The sequence below is a fragment of the Cydia pomonella genome, chromosome 15 (assembly GCF_033807575.1).
Source record: "Cydia pomonella isolate Wapato2018A chromosome 15, ilCydPomo1, whole genome shotgun sequence".
Classification (NCBI taxonomy): domain Eukaryota; kingdom Metazoa; phylum Arthropoda; class Insecta; order Lepidoptera; family Tortricidae; genus Cydia; species Cydia pomonella.
Genome location: NC_084717.1, coordinates 10,181,918 through 10,197,396, shown reverse-complemented (window position 1 = coordinate 10,197,396; position 15,479 = coordinate 10,181,918). Strand labels below are relative to the sequence as shown.

Genomic DNA, 15,479 nt, shown 5'->3' with positions numbered 1-15,479 from the left:
TCGCTCGGAAGGAAAAAATGTGGCCCAAGATTTATTAGAAAAAAAAACCAAGTTTTTATAAATGAACTAGTGTATTTATTTAAGACTGACAATAGATAATAAAAGCTGCTTATATTATTACTAAAATAAAAATGGTGTTTGAAATATTTACACAAGTCTGAAGGTGAAAAATACGAATCACGTAAGTTTTATAACAAGGCATATAATGTAGTACTTTCTTCCGTTAATTACAATAACTAAGTAATAATTGTATACTCTTTCTACTCATAAACATATGTGTTAGACTTTGACAAGTGCAGTAAACTTTTGAACACATACTATTTTTAATGTAATATGGTTGTGTGTAAAGAAACATACAGCGTCCAAAACGGTAACTAAGCCCATGGTTTTTTCAATTAATTTTAACCTTTTTTAACGCCAAGAACACCTAAAGTCGTCATAACTAGTCGTGTCCACAGCGCCATGGACAACTAGGTGTTATGGCTTACACTGTCAACACTTTCAAGGTTCGCATTAGTTCGCTTGCGTCCGAGACCTGACCGGAACGAGTTGATTCTCGCGCGCGAGTCTATAGGTACTTGAAGTTGCAAAAGATGTATGGAGTCGCGCGCGGAGTGCAACTCAAGCTACCAGGTCGGGGCGTGTGACGTTTTTGTTTATCATGTACAGCGTTCAAAGCGAATCGATCGATATACGGAGCTTATTTAACTTCTAGCTAGGTGACAGTACTGAAATGCAAAAAAAAATTGGAATTGCATATTTTTAATTTGGTTCGGAATCATTTTCGTGGACACTTTTTCGTAGAAGTTGTCGATAACTTTTACCTTATTCGGTAGAAATATTCTCTCTACTAAATATTCGAAAAGCCACAACAGATTCATCAGAAACGTGTCCGCGAAAGAGAGGCGGTCGAAATGTTTAAATATGGACAACATCTCGAAAAGCATCCAAAATGAACGGAAAGGGAACGTATTTCCCTTATATGGAAATATAGGGAAATACACATGAAATCTCTAGTGATATGAATGTAACGATTTCATAATCATCTAATTTGGCATCGTGTTTACAAACTCGGGAAAGCCTAATAGTCGACAAGCTTGACTTTGCTCTTATAGGTGGTGGAGGTGTCGCGCTCCCGCTCGTGGTCGGGCGGCGGCGGCGGGTGGCGGGGCGGCGGCGGCCGCGCGCGCCAGGCGGCCGGCGGGAGCGGCCCGGGCCCGCCGGGTCCGCCGGGTCCGCCGGGTCCGCCGGGCCCGCCCCGGGGCCCGCACGGCCGCCGCCGCGCCGCCGAGTAGCTGTTCTGGTCCCATCTGCTCGGCTGTTGGTCGTACGTGCTGTGATCCGGTCGGCCGTCGTAGCCGCGAGCCTGGTAGTCCCTGCCGGGGTACCTTGGGGGCGGGTGGGGCGGCGGCGGGCGGTCGAAGCTGTCGTGTTGGTATCGGTACTGCGAGCCCTCCCCGGCGTCGTACCTGTCCCTGTAGTCGGGCGGGACCCTGGGGGCGTCCCTGTAGTCGGGCGGAGCCCTGGGGGCGTCCCTGTAGTCGGGCGGGACCCTGGGGGCGTCCCTGTTAGTTTCCCAGACCGGTATCTTCTTTGGCGTCGGCGAGGAGCTTTTCGAGCGACTACCCTCGTCTTTCTTCTTTTCTTGCGTTGGCGAATCTCTGTAAAGAGATAGTATTTTATATCACTATTGTATACAATACTTTTTCTACGAGTCATCTAAAATAATACTTTCTTTGCTATAAAATCTAAATAATTAGTGAAAATTGGTATCTTAGTAGACAGAACTGTAGAGATAATGCCCCGCGCCTGTTTAGTCTTTTCTATGGGAGCGCGGCGACACGTGATTGGTCAAAAATTTTTTTTAAGTTGACTAAATATAAATGAAAAGTACACATAATTATAGTTTGGTACACGAAATCTTAAATCAACCATTACATCCGACGAGCAGAAAAAAAGTCGTTGTAAAACCCAAGAATAATATATACAAAAGACAGTGTTTCTGTCGGACACTTTTATATTATTTGTCACAGCAGTCGTAAGTATAGCAACATTGTATGAAAAAAATAACTATACCTTGACGATCCACTATGACTTGCATCCGAGTCATCATCACTAGACCGTCTGTTTTGCTGATGACGCATTTCACGTTGCCTGTGAACAGGAAAAAAATGCATTAGGAGTGCGGAATGCCGCGAGCTGTCCCGTACGGACGCATATTATTTCCTGTGTTGCGACTTTTTTTCGGCGTTTAAAGGAAGCGATTATATTTCTGTGCATATTTAAACTCTTGTACCCGCTTCTCTTCAGAAAATTCACGTCTGTATGGGACAATGGTAGACAATTTCATGGAATTCTCCTTGATTTATGTAGCAACACCTAACGCGAGGCACTCTGCCATAAGTATTTAATTCTTCAGCGTTATAAGTATAAATAGGTATTATATAAATTATCAGCATAGATTAGGAATACAACAATCTAAATACCGAATGATAAGTCACAAGTATAAGAATGAAAGAGGAGGAAATGATGAAGACAGACTTGCGGCGCAGCTTGATGGCGAGCTCGCGCATCTCGTCGTCGCGCCGCGCCTGGCGCCGCGCCTCGCGCGCCACGCGCTCCGCCTCAGCCCGCTTGTCGGCGCGCACTGCACGTACAAAATATATCATTATCATATTGAATCCCTACAATAAAAGGAGTTGCCCTCGTTATACAATCTATTATTTTTCTAAAAAATAACTTCTGCACGAGAAAACGCTTTCAATATTCAAAATTATAAACTCACGTTGCCTTGATAATTGAGCCTGCATCTTCTTTTTGAGCTTTTCCTTGAGGGAATTCGTTTGCCGCGATGAGCCCTGTAAAATAACAAATGTTAATAGGTGGTAAGGGATAGAGATTCATAATACAGCTCAGCTGCCATCGTGGTTTTGTAATGTTTGCATATTTTTGGGGTTTTCAACTGAAAGGAAAGGTTAAACGGAGCAGTAGAGTCAATAAGAATCCGGAATGACTGTAATTGACTCCATAACGTTAAACATATCATGTACATAAAGTTAGTACTTAAATTAAGGATTAGATCTGTCACCAAACATGGACCGTTTAAGTGAACTTCGATTGCCCCATCCAGGAGACATAATGAGAAACTTTGACTTTAAAAACAAAGAAAGCTATAAAAAATAACAATGATACCTTTCTTACAGTGCAGACTTATAAAAATATCGAGGCAAATTAGATAGGATCCAAATAACATCAACCACAGTTAATTTGTGCTAATCCAGATTGTGAAAACAACTTGTATTAAAAAGGTTTTAGACAGTTTTCAATGGTTAATGGTGAAATATTTCAGTCGAAGTACATAGTTCCAGTTTGTGCATAATTTCGTATGTCCAAGTTAGAGTTAGGCCAAACCTACAAGGCTTCAGCCGTCAAGACTTAATAAAACCAGAACTACAGTTACTTGAATTTTGACTTAAAATTCATCAGCTTGAGCATGTAAAGCCAGTCGGCATGATGCGAGACGGCGCGAGCGACATGTTCGACCCGTCTGGATCGCGACTGCGTTGAATGTATGACCGGCTTAAGGCTTAGCCTAATTGTAACTAGACTTCTCATAGTCAAGTTCTAAAAAACTAAGCAACAAAAGATTGTCGGGTTACTACTGGTCTGTAAGTCAACTGTTCTAATGTGAAAGCGTACAAATTCAAAAGCAAAATGATTCTTACTGACTTTGGAGCTGGATCCAGTTAATCGTAACTGATTCTGGTTTGTGTTGGATTTAACCGCCGACCTGAAAGAAGAGAAGGAATAGTGAGGCTAAAATAAAAACAAATATGAATTGAAATGCAACTAAATTATTGGTTTACTTTCAAATTAGATCTAGTCCCTAGTTTTTTTGTCCCGAAGTGCAACAATAGAACCGGTCTTAGTTAAGAGTCCGCAGAAAGCTCGGCCGAATTTTACCTTCCCATAGAAAGGGAATTTCGTTCTCATTTTAAAACTACGTATTGGATTGTAATGAAACTTTGCACATACAATGACATGAGGTCACAGACCACCTAGACGCCGCAAACATGCTCAATAGTATGGGGACCGAGCGTGTCAAATTTTTTGATGCCTACTATGACGTCACGCAAGCGATTTTGTGATTTGCAACGCTATCGCCATAGTGATCCGATTCAAAGACGTAGGTAATATCGAAGTTTTTATGATTGATTTATATCGATTATTTTATCGAATATAAATCGAGTTAATGGACAAAAAATGCGAAGCGATTCCAGTACAGTCGGTGCTCCAGATTTGAGAAATATATTACAATATGAAGAATAACAATATTATATAATCTCTCACTTTATACTTAAGCTTAAACTTCATAAAGATCTTCGTAACACGAAACCGTCACAAAAATCGATTATAAATCGAATTTCACAGCGATACTGCATGAAACATCGCAGTGTACAACACTAGTGGCTTAAAATCGACAGAATATGAGAAAATCCCTTCTACCATGCAACTAAACGATGTACAAAAGTATCGTTTGTTTGCTGTCCATTGCGGCCTACAAATAAAATGCTTTTAGTGATGCATTAATATAAGTCGTAATGGATGGCGTACTTCGTAAAGACATCATTACAAATTGAAAATAAATGATTTTCAATTAAATAAGGCGATTATTTAATACCAAAATTACTTACTTATGAAAAGAAATGTCACCTCTCACATGACTAACCACTGTCGTCGTATTCGCACAGTTAATTATGCTACAATGAGGCATTTTGTTGCATGACAATAAACGTCTGACACTTGGGATGTCATGAGCACCACTGAGCGAGAAGTAGTGCACTTCACTACTTAAAAACACGCGCAAGTTTTGTACTGGCGGTATCTAGTTAATCCTAAATCTGTGCATGAGGTATATCTATGCCTGTAATTAGTTTATATAACTAATAGAGCAAAAACAAGTTTTGTATGAAAAACATAATTTCACTGTATTTTTTAACTATGATATCTGAAACTACATAAACTAATTGCAGGCATAGGCTTTGTAATTACAAAGCTTCAGAGTAATCTAGCTAGTCGTTTTAAAATAAGAGCGTAGCTACGTTTGTATGGAGGACCGAGCTTGCTGCAGATTAAAGGTCTACACAGTTAAGTTAAAAAAAATGCTACGTTTGTCACGATATTAAAATCTCAACGACCAATAAACGAATTTCGACATCTACTATTACGAGGGAAGGTCTTCTAAGACCGTTTTCGCAAAATACCCTCGCAAGTCACATTTACGTTTTACTCGTATAATATGTATAGAAATTACCGATGCCAGGATTGATTGATGACGTCTTAGCTAAAAAAAAGAGAAAATATCGTCTACTCAGGGATATCGTTATACTTGTCACATCGGTCAATTTAAGAAATCCGACACGATGTATTTATTAATTACTCCAAAGTTGCACGCGCTTCTCGTCGATCGACGCTGAAGCTGTGTTAACTCCATGACAAAAAGCCAGACTGAGGTACAGTAAAGGTCGATTCACAAGAGCGTGCACGAATGGAATGAATGAGTAAATGAAAATATGTATATGTGAATCACATTAACCAATAAAAAACCTATTCATATAATATAATATAAGCTTCGTTAATTCCATTTGTGCCCGCTTTCGTGAATCAATCAGTACTCGGTGCCAATACTTGATCACATTTACCTGATCATCGATGGACCTTAAGCCTTAGCAATAAGGTTGACGTAGGTATTGCCAGTGAACATTGTGTATGTGTATGTGTGGGGTACTCACGTGCGTTTCCCATCGTCGGGCGCGTCGCTGGAGTCGGAGTCGAGCGAGAGGTCGCTGGAGGACTTGTCCTCCTTGCGCCGCCCGTAGTACCGCGGCACCGCCGCCTGCGCCGCGCCCAACTCGTTGCTGAAACACAAAACAACATCAACATTTGAGCTCTCCAGTGTTTCTGGACTATGTTTCATAGAAATTTTAACGCGTTGTGAACTTATACAGTCAGCAGGTATAGTGACGGCCAAAACCGCCAAATAAATCGGAGCACAGACTTATTTCTATGGCAAAGATGTGTTACGATATATTTGGCCGTCACTATAATTCGTTTTTTTAGCATTAGAAAATAGGTAAACAATCTTGTCACGTCTTTTTGATTGAAAAACGGTTTTTAAAAATCAGTAACTAATACTTATGAAAGCAATAGAATGTAAATGATCGTATATGATTTATAATTGTTACATATTTGCCGAGACTTATTTTTCAAAAGTTTTTTTCAATAAAAAGACACGTCATAATCGCTTACCTTCTTTCTAATGCTAAAAAACGAACTATAACTATTTGATGCCGACTGTACAATAGTAGATTGTTAATAAAGGGACGAAAGGCGCCTCCAAAGAGCATATAATCACTACGTTTTAAGAGACGCGACTTCTATACTAGCGAGTGGACTCGGTTTGTTTCGCAAATCATTACCAAAATCTACGACAAAGAACTGTCAAGGAACCATAATACCAACATAACCGATTTAAATAGTGTAGTACGCTACACGCTTGCGATTCTTATCGATATCGATAAAATGGGGAGGGTTAAAACATAGGCTCCTGTCTACAAATTTTGTACTCGAAATCAGGTTAGCATCAAGTCCACATTTAAGTTGTATGTTATATAGTGGATAGTTCTTTGAGTGGACTAATATCTGGTCGGGCTTAATGTGGACCCGAATTATTTTAATACAGTTTTTAAGTCGTGTTTTTTTTTATTTAAGCTTTATTTTCAAAATGTTCTGCACATACATGTTTCAATAAATGTTACTTTTCTATGGGAAGATGTATCGTCAGGTCTTTGTTCCCAACAAATTTGACCCACTGCCTGCATCTGAAAATATACAGCCTTGGACAAACATGACTTTATCTACAGTTTATATTCCAAGTATTTGCTAATGAGATGATCAACTGATTATTTAGCGCTAATATGCATCTATAAATCATGTTTTTCGGCATCCAGTTATCAACAAGAAGATTTTTGAAAAGATTGTTACAAATCAATTATTTTCTGCATTGAAACACCACATATCTGAACATCAACACGGTTTCTTTAAATGTAGGAGTGTCGAATCCAATATGTTGACCTTCACAGACTTTATTCTTCAAGCCATGGACACAAACCAACAGGTGGATGTCGTGTACACCGACTTTTCAAAAGCATTCGATAAAATTAATCATGATCTGCTCATAAACAAGCTTTTGAGCGCCGGTGTGCACGGCAGCCTTCTGAGATGGATCGACTCATATATACGTAACCGTAATCAAGCCGTATGTGTTAAAGGGTACTGTTCTAATTATCTTAGCGTGCCTTCTGGTATTCCTCAGGGATCCCACCTGGGGCCCCTATTATTTACAATTTATATCAATGATATCGGTAAAACACTTAATAATTCTAATCACTTATTATATGCTGACGACACGAAGCTATTTAAAATAGTTACCTCAATCAAAGATTGTTGGGACTTGCAGGATGATCTTAGAACGTTGTCGTCATACTGTTTACAAAATCAATTATTTTTAAATGCTGATAAGTGCTCTGTCATCAGTTATACCCGCAAAAAAAAACCAATAATATTTAAATATGACCTTTGTGGTAATACACTGAAACGTGCTACTAATATTAGAGATTTAGGTATCATAATGGATGATAAGGTATCTTTTAATGCACATATAGATAAAATAGTTCTAAGAGCATTTCGAAATTTAGGCCTCATCAATCGACTCAGTAAACCCTTTCAATCCAATAAAACTTTGAAAATACTTTACTTTTCGTTTGTAAGATCCATATTAGACTTCGGTAGTGTTGTATGGAGCCCTTACTTTCAGTGCCATAAATCTAGAATAGAGAAAGTCCAGAAGAAATTTATTAAAATACTCAACTATCGCAATTTTCGTATTAACTCAAGTTACCAGGAATCCCTACAACACTACCAACTTCTATCTCTAGAAAATAGACGCAAACTGACTGATGCGACTACTTTATTCAAAATTATAAATAATTTTATCGATTCTCCTACTTTGCTATCTAAAATAAGGCTTTCGTGTAGTAATCGTCCAGCTCGCTCCTCACGTAAAAAATATCTATTTTCACCCCCCCCCCACTTGAAGAAAAAATACACAAAAAATTGTTTTCTCTCCCGTGCGCCTGAAATGTATAATAATCAATTTTTGCATATAAACCCTTTTAATGTATCCACTTTAACTTTTAAAAACGAAATACGTAATTGCTTATTGAAATCCCCGATAATTTGAACATTGAATATTGTAAAACCTAAATGATATACATATATATGTGTGTGTGTTGTATCAGAAGGATAAAGATTGTAAGAAATCATTTAATATTTCCTATTTACTGTCATTTAATTACACTGTTAACCGGATTACTTCGGCAACTTAACTGACAGCGGAAGGCTTCCAATATAAATATATTATATACATATATGTATATAAAGAAATGCTGTAAACCTGTCTGTTGTGTTGCACGATCAATCTATTTACCACTCAGTATCAACTCCTATGTTTCCACAATATAACTTGAAAAATGTTTCGGCACTGTTTGTCTTCTCCGTAGTCCATTTATTGTATCTTTTCCTGTAATGACTGTTTGTTGCCATAATAAAAAAAAAAAAAAAAAAAAAAAAACAACCCTTTATCAATGCTCTAACTTTTTATGTATTTATATGTCTGTCATGAGAACCGGTCTGGCCTACTGGGCAGTAACCCTGCCTATGAAGCCGATGGTCCCAGGTTCAAATTATGGTACGGGCATTTATTTGTGTGATGCGTATTTGTTTCTGAGTCATGTGTGTTTTCTATGTATTTATATGTATATATCGTTGTCTAAGTACCCACAACACATGTCTTATTGAGCTTCCTATGGGATTAAGTCAATTTGTGTAATAATGTCGTTTAATATTTTTTATTGATCACAAAAAGAGAGATTAATTTACTTACATTTCAGATTAATATATTAAATAATTACTAGATTTAAAAAAATATGTCAAATAATGACCATTAATGCATAGATGATAGATAATTTTCCACCGAAAATCGACGAATTAATTTTGTGTCATATTGCATGCAAGTTCTCAGGAAATTTTACATATTTTATTTAATTACTTACACTTTATATATACAAATAAACATACAATTATCGATAGTTTTAGTACATCCCTAGTTCACAACTAAAAATAATATAAAATATCAAATTTTCGATGTGTTTAAAGCCTGCTGCACCAAAATAAGGTCAAAAGTATCTAAAGCTCGTACCGGTCTTTATCCAAGGGAAATTTCGCCATAAAATCCCTTTTTCGTGATTTTCTCGAGTGGCTCGCTTGCCACATATTTCACACTTAGTAAACCATTTTCTCGGTGGCATTATAACAAAGTCGCTCTTTACTCTGATCACGGTTCACTATTTTCGATATTTTCACTAAATAATAAAGAAATTGCACGAAATACCCGAACAAAACATTGAAGCCTTCATAACAAGCAAAACAATTAGGCTGACACTTGACTTGATGTAAACTTGACAGAATAAATAGCACTGACGTTTTATTTTTCTTCGTTGGCAAAGATTTGCGAAACAAGTTCCATACAAAACTTATTTTGTTCCTAGTTGCGTCAGCCTGGGCGCCTCTTTCTGACGAAATGTTTTGACGTTCGAATAAAGTTGGAGTCAGAATAGGTGTTTTTCACACAAGTAAACACTCTACTTTTAATTTCGAACACGAGGAAAGTAAAATACATAAATGACTAACCTATACATTTTTATAGTATGTTTTGAGGGTATCCTCAATAAATATTTTATATATGAGAATTAAATATAAGAATGGAAATTATACAAGTCCATTTACAACAGTTTCCATTTCAAATGAAAAATATAAAAAAAACGTAAGTACTGGAAAGTAAAATGCCGTAGGCCCTCTTCTTGTAGATAAACAATGAGCCCAAAGCAGAGAAATGAAAAATAATTATATTTGCCCGTTCGTGATAAGACTTGTTTCATAATATAGTAAGCTTTTGGAACGCTGCGAATGATTAAATAACTGAAATAGACATTATAAACTATAGAAAAAGTGACCAAGTCCACTGGTGGCCACGGCGGTACTTGTCCCAAATCCTCTGGTGTATGCTATCTTTGGAAGGCTAGGCGCCTTTGACCAACTCTAAAGGGCGACCAGTGTGTGATTGCACCTTCTATAAGAATCCTTTACTGGGTTACGGTATAGCGAGAGAGATGGTGCTGCCATCTATCCAACTAGGGAACTAATCAAATTATTTTAAGAAATATTCTATGATTTGATGGTTTCTGCTATTTTTAGTCCATTAGTAAAAGATTGGGATGTATAGTTTCAGCTGAAAGAACTTACCTGGAAGACTGTAACAAAATAGTAGGTACGTAGCGATATTAGGATAATATGTACTATCCTTTTAAAATATAAAAAATGTAACTAGCTTACCTTTCGTAGGACATGGACCTCGAGCGATTACGTTTACCGTAACTGTGGAAAATACAATAACATAAGTTACATATGAATCTCAAATTAGTCATGCTATATTATAGAATTATACTCGGTCAGTCGTCCTAATATAATCTCAACTTACAAACTAGCGTCGAAAGTAACGACTCAAAAGTTGATGCTTATGTTAAAACTAATCTAACAATTTCACGTGTTTGTTTTCCTTGTAAACCACCTTCGGAAGTCGTCCTTGTACTATTTGATATATTTTGTCACTATTAACACATTCACTGCCAGCGACCCGTTAGGCACCCTCTGCTCGCAAGCGTTTGAAGCTAAAACCTATACATAACTACAATGTCGCGTCACAAATCCCTTGGGTAAATAAGGTGTAATACAAACTTGGGCGGGCTTCTAGATCGTCTGTTTCTGTATTGGCGCGGCCTCGAGGAGGACCGCGACCTCCGCTGGGGGCTGTAGGAGCGCGACCTCGAGGACGAGTAGCGGGACCGCGACCGCGACCGCGACCGAGACCGAGACCGCGACCGTGAGCGGGAGCGGGAACGGGAGCGGGAGACGGAGCGCGAGTACGAGCGCGAGCGGGAGCGGGGCCGGTGCGGGCCCATAAACGGCCGCGGGCCTTGGTAATCATCGTATTGTGGCGGAGACCTGAAACAATCAACATTCTGTAAAAAATACTTGTAGAGTGGTTTATGTTTAGGTTTTGATACTTTTATATTAGCTATAGGCAAATTCAACTGTCTATTTTTAAAGCTTATATTGCTTTACTCTTAAATATTATCGAATCCCTTACATTTACGTGTCTCAACTTCTACAGTATTGAGACTACATACCAATCAGGACCGATGTAGGACAAAAATCTCTTAACATAAATATTATTCTATAGAAATTGTAAGTAGATTAAGTAACTAACCTTGCTGGTGGTTTTCTAGCAACATCAGAATACAGTAGTTCCGGTTTCAGGTTCTGTTTCAATTTATCAGCATACAGAGGTTTAATTGGAGGGGCTGAAACAAAAAATGAAAGTCCAATTTCCTGAACTTTTACTCGACTAAATTCGCCTAACGATGGTGGGATTGGTGGGTAATGTAAACCCGTGAGCCCGAGCGGTGCGGCGAGCTGCAAATCAAGGCCGTTGGTCGAGCGTAATGTATGAATTGCCTTGATTTGCCGCACGCCACGCCACGCGTACGTCTACTGATCATAATCTATATAAAAAAATCTCAGGAAAAATTCACCCTTCTGGTCTGCTAGAAATTTTCGGAAATTATTAGTCTAAATGTGTCAATAACGCTGTCTTTATTTGTTATGTTGCTAGGTAAAAACGAATTAAAAAAACATTTACTTGGGACACTGTCAGTTTCTTTAAAGGAGAAATCGTTAGGAAACCGGGCTAATCACAACAAGGCCTAGTTTTCTTTGTCAAGCGGTCACTTTCATAAAAAATTGTTCTTTAGCGCAAAGAACCCAGGATAATGTTGATAAGATGACGGTGTCGGTGTCACACACGGACTCACGGGGTTTGACCTCGTCGTCGTCCTGGCCGAAGGAGGTGATGAACTGTATCTGCGGCGCGGGCTCGGGGCTGCGGCTGGCGGAGCGGCTGACGGAGCGCGCCGGCTCCGCGGCCGCGCGGGGCGCTGCGTACGCCGGCGGGCTCACTACACGATGCTGCAGCTTCTTATCCCTGCAAACAAAAAATTGCGGTTGCTACTTACGTCCGCGGCCACGTCGCAACTTCGATATTAAGATGCGACCGCACGACGCCGCGTAAGTAAAATGAGCTAAGTCAAGGTTTTAAGGCAATTGCCCTCCAGGGCCCATTCATATTTTCCACATTGTATATTAAATAAAAGTAGTTGCTAAAGCTAGACCCTGAGAGCGAAAACTTCGGATAATTTAGCAATATCATTCCCTTGGAAACATTGGAATTAGAAAATAAATAAGAAATCAATTGTAAGGAACCTCCTGCCATAAAAATTGGCATTGAACCCTCTACTAACCCCTTTCCTAATGGATCCTGTACAGATAACTAGAACAAATCCTGGAAAATCCAGATGGATGGTTAAGGGGTACCCCTTTAAGTTGAAGATAACTCACCGATGAGCTCTCCTCTCCTTCCGACTCTTCCGGCCTGAGAACATGGCTTTCTCCTTTTCCTCCCTCAGCAGCTGCTTCTGATGTTCAGCGTCATCAGCGTCGCCCGTGAGGAACGAGAACAGGTCGCAGCCCGCCATGCCGAACAGTGGACCCACGCTGTTCAACTCATGAGCCTGTACTCAGAGAAGTATTGCTTAGTTTGGCGATAATAGTATCAAACTGATATTCGAAAATTTGAATATATTGCATAGGCTTAAAGCTACTTTATGTCGTATTAGGTACATAGGGTGCCATACACATTTGCATGCTATTATCCTGTCATTATAGCATTTTAAGACTTTGAAGTTTGACTAGTTTCAAGCAGCAAGTGGATATTATATGAAAACAAAATATTTTAATTAGATGACTGTATTTATTTAGCTTAGAACAGTAGCATAAGTATATTAAATGAGGCCCATGGCAAATTCATAGCATCAGAGAAATGGGGGCCTGAGCTCACAGCCTCTCAGTTAAACTGCGGTCCCTCTGAGGCAAGGGGCCCATGGCGTTTGGCCCAAGGTGGGCAACCTTGCCACTGGATAAACATTTAATATCCTGAGATCAACTCACCTGTGAAGCCTCCATCTTGTTGACATCGATACTCAGATCCACATCAATGATTTCCAGATCAGAGTCATCATCTGAATCCTCCTGCTGTTCTGTTTTTTTTATGTCAGGGCCTGTAAGTTAACACTAAAGGCATCAAAATTGCCAGAACAAAACTAGTTTATATGATGTCCCATTATTGTCTGCAAGTGTCACAGCAGATTGAGTTTTATATGTATAGTAAAGTTGAATCTACCAGTAAGGTTGGAGCAAGATGGTTGTGCTCCGGGGTCATTATAATTGTATCCTATAGCAGCACCCGTTCCTTTCTTTTCATTTAACCTCTCTTTTTGCATTTCCTTTTCCTCAATAGTTACACCAAATTGTTCTTCAATTGCTAATTGTTGAAGGAATTTTTCTTCACCTGAAAATAAAACAAACCAATTGGTTCAGAAATCAAACATACATATCAATATGTGAAATCAATACAGATCAATGATTTAACATGTGCATATCATAAACATCTGTAATTTATTCAGATTTTAATTATGATTTTTATTAATATGATCCCTATTTGATTTCTAGTGTGTTAAGAGAAATAGTTTATGATGTACTTACTTATTCCAAGAAACGCATTCTGTGCCAGAATTCTGTAACTTTCATAGTTACATTGCCTCTCTTCTTGGCTCAAATCTTCAGGGGCAACGAATGGATTTTTCACTTCCGGGATATAATCTAAATGTGCTCTAACATCAAATCTGTCAATCATGTTGCTTGTATCTCCTTGCCAAGGCATCCTGAAATATTGCTAATATTTAGAAAAATATTGAAACAAATCACATTCAAAAACAATAAAAAAATTATACAATTTTAGAATCTACTTGCATGAGATAGATATTTATATATAAGATTATTTTTTTAATTACATCCAATCCAAGAATTTGGTTCACATTAAAGGATTTGAAATTTTATATGGATAATGTATTTAATTCATAGTCATTTCAGTTCAATATATTGTGTGATGTAGGACTAAAATGGTTTGAATCAGAGACCAATGTGAGGGAATCTGGTTGATTTTAGGGCAGATATGCTTGTGCGTGCGTTTGTTTTGAATGACAGTCGACATTCCATCGAAACGGAGGCATATATCAATTTATTTAACCATAAGGAGAAACAGAATAATTATTAAGATTGTACCAGTATAAAAGTAAATGTATCCTAGAGCAATGGGCCATGATATTAGAATACAAAGAGCAGTAATTCTTACATTATAGCCGGTCCCTCTCCTGCTGCAGCTATAGCTGGGTCCAAGTGTATCTTACATGGCCTGCCATGCAGTTGTAAAAATTGTGTTGGCTCAGCTTTCTGTAACAAGTACCGAAGCTTAAGGGACATGTATGCATAATAACAGGTGCATAAACGTTCTCTTGGCACTCCTTATCTAGACAAACATATATAATGTTGTCATTGAAATGCACATTTACCATTTTTATACAACAATATCTACTCTTGGGAAGTGAATTTAAATGAAAAATTTAGAAATAACAATACAATTAAGCATTTAAAAAATCAGCAGCAAATCATGTATATCGCATTTAAATAAAAGGATAATCAAAGAACATACAATCTTCTCGTAGAAATCTTTTCGACGCTCGGCTCGCCTTCTGTAGTCCACTATCATCCCCCGGATCATCTTCTCCTGCTTTCTAGCCTCGTGCCACATTTTGGCAATTTTTTAAACGAAGTCACATCAAACAAGAAAATAATTCAACTGTTGTATGACTTCATTCTATCCATTTAAAGAGAAAATAAATTGGTCTGTCCGAGTCCAAACAGCGCAGAAGGTAACGCCATTTTGTTTTTTTTTTTTTCTGGAGAAATTTAATTTGCCAGGCTACGAAAAATGGTGGTATCGTATCGTATCGTATCAAATTATATATTTATTTTGCGAGTATGTACTTTATGAGCAATATTAGGTATGTTTGTTCACTTATAATTTACGTTAACTTTAAAAATAAGTTTAAATTACACATGATTATTTTAGACATGGCAGCACTTATTATTACAACTGTTAAGAGAAGCGGGAAACTCGGAGGCTCCGAGCTATAGCTTTAGGACAAAAACAAAAAGTCTCGTAATCAGGCCATAAAATACAATAAATAAATAAAATAGGACAAAAACGAATAAGAGGAAACATTCTGAATTACTTAGTTCGTGTTCTTAGGCGATGCAATATTCGGTAGATTTAAATAATTTGTTAA

General features: G+C 38.2%; 1 protein-coding gene across 1 annotated transcript; it reads right to left on the bottom strand.

Annotated features, from left to right (window-relative positions):
* Window positions 1–52: 52 nt before the first annotated feature.
* LOC133525753 (CLK4-associating serine/arginine rich protein) lies at window positions 53–15,271 on the bottom strand. Its single transcript, XM_061862127.1, has 16 exons — window positions 14,843–15,271; window positions 14,486–14,583; window positions 13,837–14,015; window positions 13,475–13,642; window positions 13,243–13,352; window positions 12,634–12,806; window positions 12,051–12,220; window positions 11,447–11,540; window positions 10,915–11,181; window positions 10,513–10,554; window positions 5,793–5,918; window positions 3,730–3,790; window positions 2,786–2,858; window positions 2,542–2,647; window positions 2,077–2,154; window positions 53–1,661 (listed from the first exon to the last, which is right to left on the bottom strand). The coding sequence occupies exons 1-16, from the start codon at window positions 14,939–14,941 to the stop codon at window positions 1,082–1,084; spliced, it is 2,424 nt and encodes an 807-aa protein (XP_061718111.1). The 5' UTR covers window positions 14,942–15,271; the 3' UTR covers window positions 53–1,081.
* Between the last annotated feature and the right edge of the window lie 208 nt (window positions 15,272–15,479).

Bases quoted from the DNA above. Each gene is read 5' to 3' on its own strand.
- LOC133525753 (XM_061862127.1), bottom strand. From the start codon at position 14,941: ATGTGGCACGAGGCTAGAAAGCAGGAGAAGATGATCCGGGGGATGATA. The intron at 10,555-10,914 runs GTTTGTATTACA...TATTTTCCACAG, and splicing joins CGATCTAGAAGCCCGCCCAA to TTACGGTAAACGTAATCGCT. The intron at 2,155-2,541 runs GTCTGTCTTCAT...TCCTGTTCACAG, and splicing joins GCCATCAAGCTGCGCCGCAA to GCAACGTGAAATGCGTCATC.